Raw genomic sequence first — 17,597 nt, forward strand, 5'->3', positions numbered from 1 at the left:
GCACATGTATGTTTATTGTGGCACTATTCACAATAGTGAAGACTTGGAACCAACCCAAATGTCCATCAGTGACAGACTGGATGAAGAAAATGTGGCACATATACACCATGGAATACTATGCAGACATAAAAAAGGATGGGTTCATCTCCTTTGCAGGGACATGGATGCAGCTGGAAACCATCATTCTCAGCAAGCTGTGGCAAGAACAGAAAACCAAACACCACATGGCCTCACTCATAGGTGGGAATTGAACAATGAGAACACCTGGACACAGGAAGGGGAACATCACACACCGGGGCCAGTTTTGAGGTGGGGTGGGGGGAGGGATAGCATTAGGAGATATACCTAATGTAATGACGAGTTAATGGGTGCAGCACACCAACACGGCACATGTATACCTATGTAACAAACCTGCACGTTGTGCACATGTACCCTAGAACTTAAAGTATAATTAAAAAAAAGTTTAAAAATAAATGGAAAGTGAATCCCCTACCATGTCTACTTGGTAATGTGTCAGGAAGATGACCTACCACAGAGTGAGTCTACAACACCCATTCAAGGCTTTTCCCCCATCTGGTTATTTTATAACATGGGTTTCCAAAGTCAGGATGAGTGCCAAATGAGTTTAACTCAAGGTCATTACCAGATGCACAGTTTAAAATAAAAGTAAAATTTAAGTATCATCTCAGAATATAGTATTAAAGAATGAGTGGGTTGAAAATTTTATTTGGAGCAGGAATGAGTGAGTAGAGATTTTTATCTGAAGGAAGAATGGTGAGAGGCAGCCATGACCCTTCCCTAGAGTGTGGAATGTAACAGCAGCCTGTATTTTCCCAGGACCCTCCTCAAGGTCCCCATGACCACCTTATTCTTCATGCTGTAGATGAGCGGATTCAGGGCTGGAGTGACAATTGTGTAGGAAACAGAGATGATGTTGTCTTGTTTGGGACTGTGGAAGGAACTGGGCAAGACATACATGAATGTGGCAGCTCCATAGAACATCCCAACCACAGTCAGGTGGGAAGAGCAGGTGACAAGGGCTTTCTTCCTCCCCTCATTTGATGGCATATGAAGCACAGTGAATAGGATTAGTATGTAGGAGGCCACAATGGCAGAAATGGGGAGCAAGAGGAAAGTCACACCTGTCACGTATATTATAAGCTCATACCTGGAGGTATCACCACAGGCCAACTTCAGCAAGGGTGGGATCTCGCAAAGCAGATGCCTGATTTCCCAGTACATGCAGAAAGGGAAGTGCATGGTGTAAATAGTATGTCCTAGAGCACTCAGGAATGCCAGGATCCAGGATGTGGCCACCATGAGCCAGCAGACTCTTGGGCTCATGAGAGTCATGTATTTCAGAGGATGACAAATGGCCACAAACCTGTCATAGGCCATGAAGGCCAGTAGGAGGTCCTCAGCACTACCCATTGTCAGTGCCAGGAACATCTGAAGGGCACAGCCTCCAAAGGAGATGGTGTTTTCTCTGCGCAGAAAGTCCACGAGGGCCTTAGGAGTGACAACAGATGTGAACAGGAGGTCCATGAGAGAGAGCTGCCCAAGCAGGAGGTACAAGGGCACGTGGAGCCGGGCTTCCATGGTGATGGCCAGGAGCAGCAGGCCATTGCTGATCAGGGCCAACATGTATAGGACTGTAACTGTAGCACAGAGCAGTTCAGGAAACCCACTGTCATTCAGAATCTCCACCAAGATGAAGCCACTTCCCAAGGTGGAGTTCCGGAGCTCCATGCTGTGGTTTTTTAGTTGCCTAGAACCAAATGTATTATTAGTGGAAGCTTTTCTGATGGTGTGCACTGTAGCTTTGGATTGTTCTAGGTCAATGTGCATTGGCCAATAGGAATCCCATAATACCGTATCTTTTCCATCTGTTAGTATGCCTCTGATTTCTGAATGCTGGTATTGGATTACAATAAACCATCAGGTAAATTGATATCAGATAATTTGGCATGTTGTTAATATAATCATTTAGAAATTCCTTCAAATAAGGTATCCAGAAGAACAAGCCCAAGCAAACATCTTTGTAGATAGATCTCTCTCTTCACAATGAACAAATACGCTGGGCATTTGTTTAAGATCTAGCTATTTTTTTCTGCCTTAAATGTACTTGGAATTCCAATTCAGTTTTTAAAGTTTTATTTATAAAAAAAACTCTTTACTGTCTTCTCCCTTAAACCAGTTTCATTGTTGTTGATTACCTTCCTCAATGGAGGAATCTCTGGGCTCTTGGGCAGCTTGGTCACCGGGACTCTTCAAGTGCTACTCTGCTGGAGGGAAAGAGAATTCTGGGCTGAACTTGATAGTCATGGTGGTATAGATTTTAGAAATAAATCTAGAGGAACAGTATCAAAGGTGTTTGCCTAGATAATAATAAGAGGTTTTCTCAGAAACAGGCAGGAATAAAGGCAGTAAATGAGATTCGTTGTGGCACGGCAGGTGTTTGTGTTTAGGGCACATGATACAAGGAGTGAGCCACAAAGGAGGAGACTTTGTAGACACGGCCCAAGGCCATAGCATTACCTGTGAGCCACAGCAACACACTCAAGGTGAGAAGATTGCTCTCTGCATATCTTAGGAATACAAGGAGAATGTTGGTTCTGCTGAACCCTGAATCCATATGGTAGCTCTGCTGCTAGGGGTTGAGGAGGAGGAGTGGAGTATGAGGCGCATGTGGGACAGCGTTCACTTGGCTTGCTTTTTATGAATGCAGTTTTTTCACAGTTGGATGGAAGAGTTAGGAGGCCTTTTGGAAGAGAAAAATAATTCTTGATCAAATTATTTCTCTTTCCCTTCTATAATCTGCACCTACTTCTCCAACTATCCATTTATGTCACTATGCTGGTCAACTCCGAGTTAGAACCTTTAAGTGGTAAGGTCATATAAAAAACTGACGTTGGAGGGCTTATCTGATCCATCTCCTTTCATTCATTCAGTAAGTACATACTAAAGACCTATGATATCTCAGGCACTACACTTGGGCAACTGTGTAGATGTGAAAAATCGATCACACAAACACCTACATACATCCAATGATACATGAAAGAAAATACACTAGGAGATTATGTAAGTCAAGTTTCAGGAAAGGATTCACTAAGGAAGTGGTATACAAACAACATGCTGAGGATAAATAGGAGTTGGCTAAATCAAAAAACAACAGGATATAATTTAAAAAAAAGTGAAAGTTAGCATTGTGAAAGTCAGAACATTAAAATATAATACAGGAATGTCCTCCCTGCACTTTTGCCCAGTGGAGTGTGGACAAGAAACCCCCAGAAAAATACTCTCTAAAACTGTGTTTCACCACTCATTGGAGTCTAAGATCTTTCTCCTGCCTTACAAAACCAAAACTATAATTTTGATCTAGGAACCACTGACTGGAAAACCTTATTTGTCTGTTGATAACAAAAAGACAAGTACAAAGTCAATTCTAAGCACTATTTCTGCTAAATATTAGATTTGAATTGCTTTTGCTTTTCTTGAATAACAAGGTGAGTGGACAGGGAAATAAAAGGAAGAAAATAATTAGCTGGGCACATTCTTCCAGCTTTCTGAACCAGATGTTTGGACAGGATTTCAAAGAGAAGAAAAATCAGGGCTTGGGTGAAGTGGCGTAACCAGGACTCAGGATCCTACATACCTACCTCCTCCCTCTGAAATGGGACTATTGTTTTCCCTCCTTTCCATTCACTGGGTTCTCCCCTCCGGGGTCACCTAAAGGAAAGGCCAGAGAACACACACTGGGCCTACAGAGGAAGAGCTTCTTTCTGGAAAACTGCTGGTGGTTGTGGGTATTTAAAACCAAGAGAAGTCAGCAGAGCTGATATTAAGAGAGACATTGTTATATTTCATGGAAAATGGTCAGTCAATTCACAAGGTAGAGCTAAAGTTTTGGAAGTATATTGATATAAGTTTTGTTTTTTTTTTTTTGCATCTCTGCTCAGTATATTTATTTTTTGTATTTACTTCAATTGGCGTTTTATGTGGCACTGGACTTAGTGCCAAGCAGTCCCGCAGGGGAAAGGCACTTCAGCATATTTTAGATCGTCCTCCTTTGAGGTACTATTCATTTGGGGACTCACACCAAACTATTGGAGGCCAGGAAAATCTAGATGTAACAAAGGTAAATACTGAGTCTTTTACCAGGAGGCCATCATCAAGAATTCTAGGAACTCACGCTGGCCAGTGGCAAAGAATTATTTTGGTTGTTCCCACACGTGCAAGATGGGTACATGTTCAAGGTGGATTAGGTATAGACAGGAGTGACTGAACCATAAAGCCTGAGGAATGAGAGAATCTGAGAAGGCGAGCAGTGTAAGGTCTTGACCGTGTTTCTGAGGACTTCCAGATGTCCCATATTGCCTTGAAACAGAGACACAGCCCTTACCTCATATGGGAAGGGCTGTAGCGTCTAGGTAAGGAGGTTCAAGAAGGCCAAGAAAGAAGAGTTGGTTCTTCTGGCAGGGATGAACATAGGTGTGTGTATGGCTGCCTCTGGGATCAGAGGTCAAAGGCTCCTCCAGTCGCTGGCACTGCAAGTCCTCTATGGAAGTAGAGATAGATGCAGACAGGCAGCTGAGAACCTAGAGCAGGATCCTGCAGAAGTGAGGAGCTGAATCTCCTCCAAAGTTCTCTCATCGACTGTCCTTGTGAGAAAGTCCTCACTGCTTTGGAATGACTCTGGCTGAGCTCTTGAGTCCAGGTCCTCAGATTTCACACATTCCCCTCATGCTGTGTTTCATGATAAAAGAGGAGCACAGCAGGAATGTGGGAAAAGAAGTATAAGAAGAGCTGCTTAAAGGACACCCGCCAATGCCCAGCCTTCCTGTCTCTGTGCCAACAGTGAGCCCTGTCCTGGGGGAGGGTTCATAGTCTCACCCTCTCAGCTGACATGACCTCCCCTGAAAATATTGCTCCAGCAAATGGGATTTTAATGAATCCCCTTGGGCATGTCTCCTGGCCTGCCATTTCTTCAAACTTTACCACCAAATGAGCTCTGAACCTTGAGGCCTTGTTCTGCCCCCTACGGACTCGCTGTATCTCACCCCTCATTGGAGTCTAAGATGTTTCTCCTGCCTCAGAAAACCAAAACTAATTTTACCCTAGAAATCACTGACTGGAAACCCAGTCAGAGGCTGTTTTTGACCAAATAGACAGTGTCAGTAACTGATCTGAGAAGCAACACCTCCCTGTCCAGCCCTCTGTCCAAGTATAAAGTATGTTTCATGGGTTCTATAGACCCTGCCACTTACATTTCCCTCTTTGTGCCACTAGCCTAGGCTATTACCAGCTAGAGGGAGTTACCTATGCTTTTGTTAATATCAAGTCTTCCTTCATTGAGCTTTAATGAGGATCCAACACTAATTTATTTTTCAGTTCTTTGTTTTTCCTTTCTATTCCCTCTTGTGTGTGCACATTTGTGCACGGGCCTACATACTCTGTGATCAGTCAGCTGAGCTGCTCAGAGTTTTGGGCTGATGACACAGCACCTGTTGCAGTCACCACTGCTTTTAGTTCAGGCTTTCCCATCTCTCACCCAATTCTTTGCTTAATCTTCCTCATTCTTTAGTATCTCTTTAATCACTCATTTTCACCAGGAAATGCTGAAAATTGCTGCTGGAGTTATCATCTCTTTTGTCTTTGAACTTAAAAAATATAAAAATAAGTTTCCCTTTCTGTTTATACAAAAAATATACTCAAGAAAATTCTTCCAGAAGTACAACAGAATAAATAATATGAACACCTTTTTTACATTATAAAAGCAATGTATTGAAAAGAAGGTTTTAAACATGTAAAATATAAGAGCAGCATTATTCACAGTAGAATAAAAATTAGAAACAATCTTTATGCCCATCAGCAGTGAAATAGATAAATGTGCACCAAAGGGTTACTATGTAGCAATCAAAACAAAGGAACCAGGGCATACAGCAAAAAAAGCAACTCAGGAAATTAACATTAAGGGAAAAAAGAGAGACTTTAGGATTATATATCATGGTACTTCTTTTACAGAGCTAATAACTTAAGTTAAAATAAACTTTCTAAAAATATGTGTACATTCAATAAAACCACATACAGATGAAGAAGGAGAATGATGGATATAAAATTTGGGTTAATAGTTATAGTGAAGGGAGGCAGAGAGCTGGACTGTTGATGACTGTTGTCGAGTCCAAATCTTCTACTACTTGCCACAAGACAGCCAATAAGTGGAGAGACAAGGTGTTGGGGCAAGGAAGACAACCTTATTTCAGAAAGCCAGCAAACTGAGAAGATGGTGGACTAACATCCTAAAGAACTATCTAATGTTGATTAATTTTAAGCTCCTTTTATGTTATAGGGTGGGGGAACACGGATGGGGCTAAGGCCAGGAGGTGACTGGTGACCACAGATATCTGGGCATCAGCAAGGGTCTGAGAAGGTGGCAAAACTTCTTTGTTTATGGTCAACCACTTGTGAAGTCCACCTTGTTTCTATAAATCTTTAATCATTGCTATTTACATGCATACTTCCTTATCTCCTTGAGGGTCTGTTTCAAAAGTGAGAGAGTCATTAGTTCTAAAGTATAATCCAAACTCTTTTTGTGATAGCTTGGTCCACATGTAGGAATGAGCAAAGGCAGTCAGCTTGTGAGGTCAGAAGTATGACGGAGTCAGTGACATTAGATTTCTTTCACAGTTACATGACCTTATGGGAAGGTGAGGATATTATCAAGGTCCTAGCTTGCATTCTGGGAGCTGAGTTTATGGTAATAATCAATTAGTCCCTACATACCTGACATTCAACCTTTCTTTCTATTTCATGGGTAAAAGTAAAGATCACAGATGATTAAGTTTCTGAGATGAAAACTTTCTTACCCCTTTTCATTGTCTTACATAGGAACTGTTTTTACTCCTTGGCCTTTTGTTTCAGAGGAGCAAGTTCTCCTTCTCCACGTTAGAGTTGGCTTCTCCAATTATTACTGAGATTCCTCCTTTTTCATCTTCATTCCCTACTCTCTCTTCCTCTACTCTTTCATTTATATCTTCTTCTTTTATCCCAAGACCTCTCTCAATCCTTCGGTTTGGCCTCCAAAGATGATCAAGACTTCTCAGTTCAAAAAAATAATCTCTTGATTTTCCGTTTCTTTCACGTTATATCTCTAAATTGTTCTCATTTTTTAATAGGTTTTTTCAAAAACATTTTAGTTGAAAAGTAAAAATTGTATGTATTTGTGTACCACATGATGTTTTGAAATAGGTATACATTGTAGAATGGATAAATTGAGCTAATTAACATTGACATTGCCTCACATATTTATCTTTTTTTGTGGGGTGAGAACACTAAAATATACTGTCAGCAATTTCCAAGAATATAATACATGGCTACTAACTGTAGTTACTATGTTGTACAATAGATCTCTCAAACTTACTCTTCCTGTATATCTGAATCTTTGTATCCTGTGCCCAACATCTTCCCAATGTCCTGCACCTCTACTGTCCCCTAGTAACCACCATTGTACTCTCTGCTGTTGTGAGTTCAACTCTCTTAGATTCCACATATGAAGAGAACATGTAGTATCTTTCTTTCTGAGTTTGGCTTACTTCACTTGACATAATATCCATGAAGTTCATCTATGTTGTCACAAATTAAAGCATTTCATTTTTTTTTTCAGATTTCTATGTGAAAAGGTTTGTTTTATAAATTATGGATTCAATTTCTACAGCTGTTCAAATTTCTCTTTGATTTTATGTTCAAATGCTTTCTTTTTTATTATACTTTAAGTTCTAGGGTACATGTGCATAACGTGCAGGTTTGTTACGTATGTATACATGTGCCATGTTGGTGTGCTGTACCCATTAACTCGTCATTTACATTAGGTATATCTCCTAATGCTATCCCTCTCCCCTACCCCCTCCCCACAATAGGACCCAGTGTGTGATGCTCGCCTTCCTGTGTCCAAGTGATCTCATTGTTCAATTCCCACCTATGAGTGAGAACATGGGGTATTTGGTTTTCTGTTCTTGTGATAGTTCGCTGAGAATGATGGTTTTCAGCTGTATCCGTGTCCCTATAAAGGACACGAACTCATCCTTTTTTATGGCTGCATAGTATTCCATGGTGTGTATGTGCCACATTTTCTTCATCCAGTCTGTCACTGATGGACATTTGGATTGATTCCAAGTCTTTACTATTGTGAATAGTGCCGAAATAAACATATGTGTGCATGTGTCTTTAGAGCAGCACGACTTATAATCCTTTTGGTATGTATCCAGTAATAGAATGGCTGGGTCGAATGCTATTTCTAGTTCTAGATGCGTGAGGAATCGCCACACTGTTTTCCACAATGGTTGAACTAGTTTACAGTCCCACTAACAGTGTAAAAGTGTTCCTATTTCTCCACATCCTTTCCAGCACCTGTCGTTTCCTGATTTGTTAATGATTACCATTCTAACTGGTGTGAGATGGTATCTCATTGTGGTTTTGATTTGCATTTCTCTGATAGTGAGAGATGATGAGCATTTTTTCATGTGTCTGTTGGCTGTATGAATGTCTTCTTTTGAGAAGTGTCTGTTCATATCCTTTGCCCACCTTTTGATGGGGTTGTTTGTATTTTTCTTGTAAATTTGATTGAGTTCTTTATAGGTTCTGGATATTAACCCCCCTTTATCAGATGAGTAGATTGCAAAAATTTTCTCCGATTCTGTAGGTTGCCTGTCCACTCTGATGGTAGTTTCTTTTGCTGTGCAGAAGCTCTTTAGTTTAATTAGATCCCATTTGTCAATTTTGGCTTTTGTTGCTGTTGCTTTTGGTGTTTTAGACATGAAGTCCTTGCCCACGCCTATATCCTGAATGGTATTACCTAGGTTTTGTTCAGGGTATTTATGGTTTTAGGTCTAACATTTAAGTCTCTAATCCATCTTGAATTAATTTTCGTATAAGGAGTAAGGAAAGGATCCAGTTTCAGCTTTCTACTTATGGCTAGCCAATTTTTCCAACACTATTTATTAAATAGGGAATCCTTTCCCCGTTTCTTGTTTTTGTCAGGTTTGTCAAAGATCAGATGGCTGTAGATGTGTGGTATTATTTCTGAGGGCTCTCTTCTGTTCCATTGGTCTATATCTCTATTTTTGTACCAGTACCATGCTGTTTTGGTTTCTGTAGCCTTGTAGTATAGTTTGAAGTCAGGTAGCGTGATGCCTCCAGCTTTGTTCTTTTGGCTTAGGATTGTCTTGGCAATGCAGGCTCTTTTTTGGTTCCATGTGAACTTTAAAGCAGGTTTTTCCAATTCTGTGAAGACAGTCATTGGTAGTTTAATGGGGAGGGCTTTGAATCTATAAATAACCTTGGGCAGTATGGCCATTTTCATGATATTGATTCTTCCTCTCCATGAGCATGGTATGTTCTTCCAATTTTTTTGTGTCCTCTTCTATTTCACCGAGTAGTGGTTTGTAGTTCTCTTTGAAGAGTTCCTTTACATCCCTTGTAATTTGGATTCCTAGGTATTTTATTCTCTTTGAAGCTGTTGTGAATGGGAGTTCATTCATGATTTGTCTCTCTGTTTGCCTGTTACTGTGATTAGGTTGCTTGTGATTTTTGCGCATTGATTTTGTATCCTGAGACTTTGCCGAAGTTGCTTAGGAGCTTAAGGAGATTTTGGGTTGAGATGATGGGGTTTTCTAAATATACAATCATCTCATCTGCAAACAGGGACAATTTGACTTCTTCTTTTCCTAACCGAATACCCTTTATTTCTTTCTCTTGCCTGATTACCCCAGCCAGAACTTCCAACACTATGTGGAATAGGAGTGGTGAGAGAGGGCATCCCTGTCTTGTGCCAGTTTTCAAAGGGAATGCTTCCAGTTTTTGCCCATTCAGTATCATATTGGCTGTGGGTTTGTCATAAATAGCTCTGATTATTTTGAGATACATTCCATCAATACCGAATTTATTGAGAGTTTTTAGCATGAAGGGCTGTTGAATTTTGTCAAAGGCCTTTTCTGCATCTATTGAGATAATCATGTGGTTTTTGTCTTTGGTTCTGTTTACATGCTGGATTACATTTATTGATTTGCATATGTTGAACCAGCCTTGCATCCCAGGGATGACGCCCACTTAATCATGGTGGATAAGCTTTTTGATGTGCTGCTGGATCCGGTTTGCCAGTATTTTATTGAGGATTTTTTCATCGATGTTCATCAGGGATATTGGTCTAAAATTCTCTTTTTTTTCGTTGTATCTCTGTTAGGCTTTGGTATCAGGATGCTGTTGGCCTTGTAAAATGAGTTAGGGAGAATTCCCTCTTTTTCTATTGATTGGAATAGTTTCAGAAGGAATGGAACCAACTCCTCCTTGAAACTTTGGTAGAATTCGATTGTGAATCTGTCTGGTCCTGGACTTTTTTTGTTTGGTAGGCTATTAATTATTGCCTCAATTTCAAAGCCTGCTATTGGTCTATTCAGGAATTCAACTTCTTCCTGGTTTAGTCTTGGGAGAGTGTAAATTTCCAGGAAATTATCCTTTTCTTCTACGTTTTCTAGTTGATTTGCGTAGAGGTGTTTATAGTATTCTCTGATGGTAGTTTGTATTTCTGTGAGGTCGGTGGTGATATCCCCTTTATCATTTTTTACTGCATCTATTTGATTCTTCTCTCTTTTCTTCTTTATTAGTCTTGCTAGTGGTCCATCAATTTTGTTGATCTTTTCCAAAAACCAGCTCCTGGATTCATTGATTTTTTGGAGGGGTTTTGTGTCTCTATCTTCTTCAGTTCTGCTCTGATCTTAGTTATTTCTTGCCTTCTGCTAGCTTTTGAATGTGTTTGCTCTTGCTTCTCTAGTTCTTTTAATTGTGATGCTAGGGCGTCAATTTTAGATCTTTCCTGCTTTCTCTTGTGGGCATTTAGTGCTATAAATTTCCCTCTACACACTGCTTTAAATGTGTCTCAGAGATTCTAGTGTGTTATATCTTTGTTCTCATTGGTTTCAAAGAACATCTTTATTTCTGCCTTTATTTCGTTAGGTACCCAGTAGTCATTCAGGAGCAGGTTTTTCAGTTTCCATGTTGTTGAGCGGTTTTGATTGAGTTTCTTAGTCTTGAGTTCTAGTTTGATTGCACTGTGGTCTGAGAGACAATTTGTTATAGTTTCTGTTCTTTTGCATTTGCTGAGGAGTACTTTACTTCCAACTATGTGGTCAATTTTGGAATAAGTGTGATGTGGTGCTGAGAAGAATGTACATTCTGTTGATTTGGGGTGGAGAGTTCTGTAATTGTCTATTAGGTCCGCTTGGTGCAGAGTTGAGTTCAGTTCCTGGATATCCTTGTTAACTTTCTGTCTCGTTGATCTGTCTGATGTTGACAGTGTGGTGTTAATGTCTCCCATTATTATTGTGTGGGAGTCTAAGTCTCTTTGTAAGTCTCTAAGGATTGTTTTATGAATCTGCGTGCTCCTGTATTAGGCGCATATATATTTAGGATGGTTAGCTCTTGCTGATGAATTGATCCCTTTACCATTATGTAATGGCCTTCTTTGTCTCTTTTGATCTTTGATGGTTTAAAGTCTGTTTTATCAGAGACTAGGATTGCAACCCCTGTTTTTTTTTGTTTTCCATTTGCTTGGTAGATCTTCCTCCATCCCTTTATTTTGAGCCTATGTGTATCTCTGCCTGTGAGATGGGTCTCCCGAATACAGCAAACTGATGAGTCTTGACTCTTTATCCAATTTGCCAGTCTGTGTCTTTTAATTGGACCATTTAGTCCATTTACATTTAAGGTTAGTATTGTTATATGTGAACTTGATCCTGTCATTATGATATTAGCTGGTCATTTTGCTCACTAGTTGATGCAGTTTCTTCCTAGCATTGATGGAGTTTACCTTTTGACATATTTTTGCAATGGCTGGTACCTGTTGTTCCTTTCCATGTTTAATGCTTCCTTCAGGATGTCTTGTAGGGCAGGCCTGGTGGTGACAAAATCTCTAAGCATTTACTTGTCTGTAAAGGATTTTATTTCTCCTTCACTTATGAAACTTAGTTTGGCTGGATATGAAATTCTGGGTTGAAAATTCTTTTCTTTATGAATGTTGAATATTGACCCCCACTCTCTTCTGGCTTGGAGAGTTTCTGCTGGGAGATCTGCTGTTAGTCTGATGGGCTTCCCTTTGTGTGTAACCCAACCTTTCTCTCTGGCTGCCCTTAACATTTTTTCCTTCATCTCAACTTTGGTGAATCTGACAATTATGTGTCTTGGAGTTGCTCTTCTCGAGTAGTATCGTGGTGGCGTTCTCTGTATTTCCTGGATTTGAATGTTGGCCTGCCTTACTTGGTTGGGGAAGTTCTCCTGGGTGATATCCTGCAGAGTGTTTTCCAACTTGGTTCCATTTTCCCCGTCACTTTGAGGCACACCAATCAGACATAGATTTGGTCTTTTCACATTATCCCATACTTCTTGGAGGCTTTGTTCATTTCTTTTTCCTCTTTTTTCTCCACACTTCTCTTCTTGCTTCATTTCATTCATTTGATCTTCAATCGCTGATACTCTTTCTTCCAGTTGATCGAGTTGGTTACTGAAGCTTGTGCATTTGTCATGCAGTTCTCGTGTTATGGTTTTCATCTCTATCAGTTCTTTTAAAGTCTTCTCTGCATTGATTATTCTAGTTATCCATGCACCCAGTCTTTTTTCAAGTTTTTGTTTCTTTGCACTGGTTACGTAGTAACCTTTATCTCTAAGAAGTTTTATCGACTGAAGCCTTTTTCTCTCCACTCATCAAAGTCATTCTCTGTCCAGCTTTGTTTCGTTGCTGGTGATGAGCTGTGTTCCTTTGGAGGGGGATATGTGCTCTGATTTTTTAAATTTCCAGCTTTTCTGCACTGCTTTTTCCCTATCTTTGTGGTTTTATCTGCCTTTGATCTTTGATGATGGTGATGTACTGATGGGGTTTTGGTGTGGGTGTCCTCTCTGTTTGTTAGTTTTCCTTCTAACAGTCTGGACCCTCAGTTGTAGGTCTGTTGGAGATTGCTCAAGGTCCACTCCAGACCCTGTTTGCTTGGGTATCAGCATCAGAGGCTGCAGAAGATAGAATATTGCTGAACAGCAAGTGTTGCTGTCTGGCTGTTGCTCTGGAAACTTCATCTCAGGGGTGTACCCCACTGTGTGAGGTGTGAGGTGTAGGTCTGCACCTAGTGGGGGATATCCCCCAGTTAGGCTACTCAGGGTCAGGGACCAACTTGATCAGGCGGTTTGTCCATTCTCAGATCTCAACCTCCATGCTAGGAGATCCACTGCTCTCTTCAAATCTGTCAGACAGGGGCATTTACCTCTGCTGAGGTTTCTGCTGCTTTTTGTTTAGCTATGCCCTGTCCCCAGAGGAGGAGTCTACAGAGGCAGGCCGGCCTCCTTGAGCTGAGGTGGGCTCCACCCAGTTTGAGCTTCCCCTTTGTTTACCTACTTAACCCTTGGCAATGGCGGGCGTCCCTCCCCTAGCCTCGCTGCCGCCTTGCAATTAGATCTTCAACTGCTGTGCAGCAATGAGGGAGGCTCCATGCACGTGGGACCCTCCGGGCCAGGTGTGGGATATAATATCCTGGAGTGCTGTTTGCTAAGATCCTTGGTAAAGCGCAGTATTAGAGTTGGAGTTACCCAATTTTCTAGGTGTTGTGTGTCTCAGTTTCCCTTGGCTGGGAAAAGGGATTCCCTTCCCCCTTGCACTTCCCAGGTGAGGCGATGCCTTGCCCTGCTTCAGCTTTTGCTGGTCGGGCTGCAGTAGCTGACCAGCACCAATTGTCTGGCACTCCCCAGTGAGATGAACCTGGTACCTCAGTTGAAAATGCAGAAATCACCCGTCTTCTGTGTCACTCACACTGGGAGCTGGAGCCTGGAGCTGTTCCTATTCAGCCATCTTGGGTATGCCCCAGCATTTCATTTTTTTAAAGCTGAACGGCATGCCCGTGTGTGCATGTGTATGTATATGTACACACACACACACACACACACTCCACATTTTCTTTATGCATTCATCAGTTGATGGACACTTAGGTTGATTTCAAAACTTGCCTATTGAGAATAGAAATGCTACAAACACGAGACTGCAGATATCTCTTCCACATCCTGATTTCATATCCTTTGGGTATATTCCCAGTAGTGGGATTGCTGGTTCATATGGTAGTTCTATTCTTATTTTTTTGAGAAACCTCCATACTGCTTTCCCTAATGTCTGTACCAATTTACATTCTTACCCACGTCATTCAAGTGTGCTCTTCTCTCCATGTTTTTGCCAACACTTTTTATCGTTTGTCCTTTTGATGATTGCCATTCTAACAGATGGGAAATGATATCTCATTGTGGCTTTGATTTGCATTTTCCTGATGATTAGTAATGTTGAATATTTTTCATATATCTGTTGGCCATTTTTACATCCTCTGTTGACAAATGTCTGTGAGTTTCTTTGCTCATTCTTTAAGCAGACTATTTTCTTATTATTGAGTTGAGTCCCTTATATATTTTGGTTTAAATCTCTTATCAAATGTATGGTTTGCAAATATATTCTCTCATTCCTTTCATATTTCAATCACTTTCATAATTGTCTCCTTTGCTGTGCAGAAGTATTTTAGCTTGATGTAGTCCCATTTGCCTATTTTTGCCTTTGTTTTTGGGGTCATATTCAAAGAGTCTTTGCCCAGACCAATGTCATGGATCTTTTCCCTATATTTCATTCTAGTAGTTTTACAGTTTCAGGTCTTACATTAAAGTCTTTAACCCATTTGAAGTTAATTTTTTTATATGGTATAAGATAGGGTCTAATTTCATTCTTCTGCATGTGGATATCTAGGTTTTCTAACTCCTTATGGAAAAAATTGCTCTTTCCTCATTATAATTTCCTGGCACTTTTGTCAAAAATCAATTGACCAAAGTTGTATGGATTGATTTATAGGTCTTTATTCCATTTCATTCCATTGGTGTGTGTGTGTGTGTATGTTTTTATGTTATCATGCTGTTTTGATTATAATAGTTTTTTTTTTTAAATTACACTTTAAGTTCTAGGGTACATGCGCAAAACATGCAAGTTGTTACATAGGTATAAATGTGCCATGTTGGTTTGCTGTACCCATCAACTCATCATTTACACAAGGTATTACTCCTAATGTTATCCATCTCCCAGCCCCCCATTCCATGACAGGCCCCGGTGTGTGATGTTCCTCTCCCTGTGTCTAAGTGTTCTCATTGTTCAATTCCCACCTATGAGTGAGAATATGCAGTGTTTGGTTTTCTGTCCTTGTGATAGTTTGCTGAGAATGATGATTTCCAGCTTCATCCATGTACCTGCAAAGGACATGAACTCATCCTTTTTTATGGCTGCATAGTATTCCATGGTGTATATGTGCTACATTTTCTTCATCCAGTCTATCATTGATGGACATTTGGGTTGGTTCCAAGTCTTTGCTATTGTGAATAGTGCCACAATAAACATAAATGTGCATGTGTCTTTATAGTAGCATGATTTATAATCCTTTGGGTATATACCCAGTAATGGGATCACTGGGTCAAATAGTATTTCTATTTCTAGATCCTTAAGGACTCACCACACTGTCTTCCACAATGGTTGAACTAATTTACACTCGCACCAACATTTATTTCTCCACATTCTCTCTAGCACCTTTGGATTCCTGACCTTTTAATATTCCTCATTCTAACTGGCATGAGACGGTATCACATTGTGGTTTTGATTTGTGTTTCTCTAATGACCAGTGATGATGAGCATTTTTTGATGTGTCTGTTGGCTGCATATATGTGTTCTTTGGAGACGTATCTGTTCATATCCTTTGCCCCCTTTTTGATGGGATTGTTTGTTTTCTTCTTGTAAGTTTGTTTAACTTCTTTGTAGATTCTGGATATTAATCCTTTGTCAGATGGATAGATTGCAAAATTTTTCTCCCATTCTGTAGGTTGCCTGTTCATTCTGATGGTAGTTTCTTTTGCTCTACAGAAGCTCTTTAGTTTAATTAGATCCCATTAGTCAATATTGGCTTTTGTTTTCATTGCTTGTGGTGTTTTAGTCATGAAGTCTTTGCCCATGCCTGTGTCATGAATGGTATTGCCTAGGTTGTGTTCTAGAGTTTTTATGGTTTTAGGTCTCACATTTAAGTCTTTTTTTTAAAAATTTATTTATTATTATTATACTTTATGTTGTAGGGTACATGTGCATAACATGCAGGTTTGTTACATATGTATACTTGTGCCATGTTGGTGTGCTGCACCCATCAACTCGTCATTTACATCAGGTATAACTCCCAATGCAATCCCTCCCCACTCCCCCCTCCCCATGATAGGCCCCGGTGTGTGATGTTCCCCTTCCTGAGTCCAAGTGATCTCATTGTTCAGTTCCCACCTATGAGTGAGAACATGCGGTGTTTGGTTTTCAGTTCTTGTGATAGTTTGCTAAGAATGATGGTTTCCAGCTGCATCCATGTCCCTACAAAGGATGAGTTTAATCCATCTTGAATTAATTTTTGTATAAGATGTACAGAAGGGACGCAATTTCAGCTTTCTACATATGGCTAGCCAGTTTTCCCAGCACCATTTATTAAACAGGGAATCCTTTCTCCATTTCTTGTTTTTGTCAGGTTTGTCAAAGATTAGATGTTTGCAGGGGTTGTGTTATTTCTGAGGACTCTGTTCTGTTCCATTGGTCTATATCTCTGTTTTTGTACCAGTACGATGCTCTTTTGGTTACTGAAGCCTGGTAGTATTGTTTAAAGTAAGGTAGTGTGATGCCTCTATCTTTGTTCTTTTTGCTTAGGATTGTCTTGGCTATGTGGTCTGTTTTTGGTTCCATATGAACTTTAAAGCAGTTTTTTCCAATTCTGTAAAGAAAGTCATTGGTAGCTTGATGAGGATGCCACTGAATCTATAAATTACCTTGGGCAGTATGGCCATTTTAATGATTTTGATTCTTCCTATCCGTGAGCATGGTATATTCTTCCATTTGCTTGTGTCCTTTTTTATTTCACAGAGCAGTGGTTTGTAGTTCTCCTTGAAGAGGTCCTTTAACATCCCTTGTAAGCTGGATTCCTAGGTATTTTATTCTCTTTGAAGCTATTGTGAATGGGAGTTCATTCATGATTTGGCTCTCTGTTTGTCTGTTACTGGTGTATAAGAATGCTTGTGATTTTTGCACATTGATTTTGTATCCTGAGACTTTGCTGAAGTTGCTTATCAGCTTAAGGAGATTTTGGGTTGAGATGATGGGGTTTTCTAAATATACAATCATGTCATCTGCAAAGAGGGAAAATTTGACTTCTTCTTTTCCTAATTGAATATCCTTTATTTCTTTCTCTTGCCTGATTTGCCCTAGCCAGAACTTCCAACACTATGTTGAATAGGAGTGGTGAGAGAGGGCATCCCTGTCTTGTGCCAGTTTTCAAAGGGGATGCTTCCAGTTTTTGCCCATTCAGTATCATATTGGCTGTTGGTTTGTCATAAATAGCTCTGATTATTTTGAGATACATTCCATCAATACCGAATTTATTGAGAGTTTTTATCATGAAGGTCTTTTGAATTTTGTCAAAGGCCTTTTCTGCATCTATTGAGATAATCATGTGGTTTTTGTCTTTGGT

The 17,597-nt window shown here is 40.2% G+C and overlaps 1 protein-coding gene across 1 annotated transcript; it reads right to left on the bottom strand.

Annotated features, from left to right (window-relative positions):
• Window positions 1-409: 409 nt before the first annotated feature.
• On the bottom strand, window positions 410-7,790 carry LOC116273435 (olfactory receptor 2AG2). The gene has a single exon (XM_031662498.1). It carries the CDS (start codon window positions 1,846-1,848, stop codon window positions 799-801), a length of 1,050 nt encoding a protein of 349 aa, XP_031518358.1. The 5' UTR covers window positions 1,849-7,790; the 3' UTR covers window positions 410-798.
• Window positions 7,791-17,597: the final 9,807 nt, after the last annotated feature.

Source organism: Papio anubis, unplaced genomic scaffold, assembly GCF_008728515.1.
Source record: "Papio anubis isolate 15944 unplaced genomic scaffold, Panubis1.0 scaffold676, whole genome shotgun sequence".
In the NCBI taxonomy this organism is placed as follows: domain Eukaryota; kingdom Metazoa; phylum Chordata; class Mammalia; order Primates; family Cercopithecidae; genus Papio; species Papio anubis.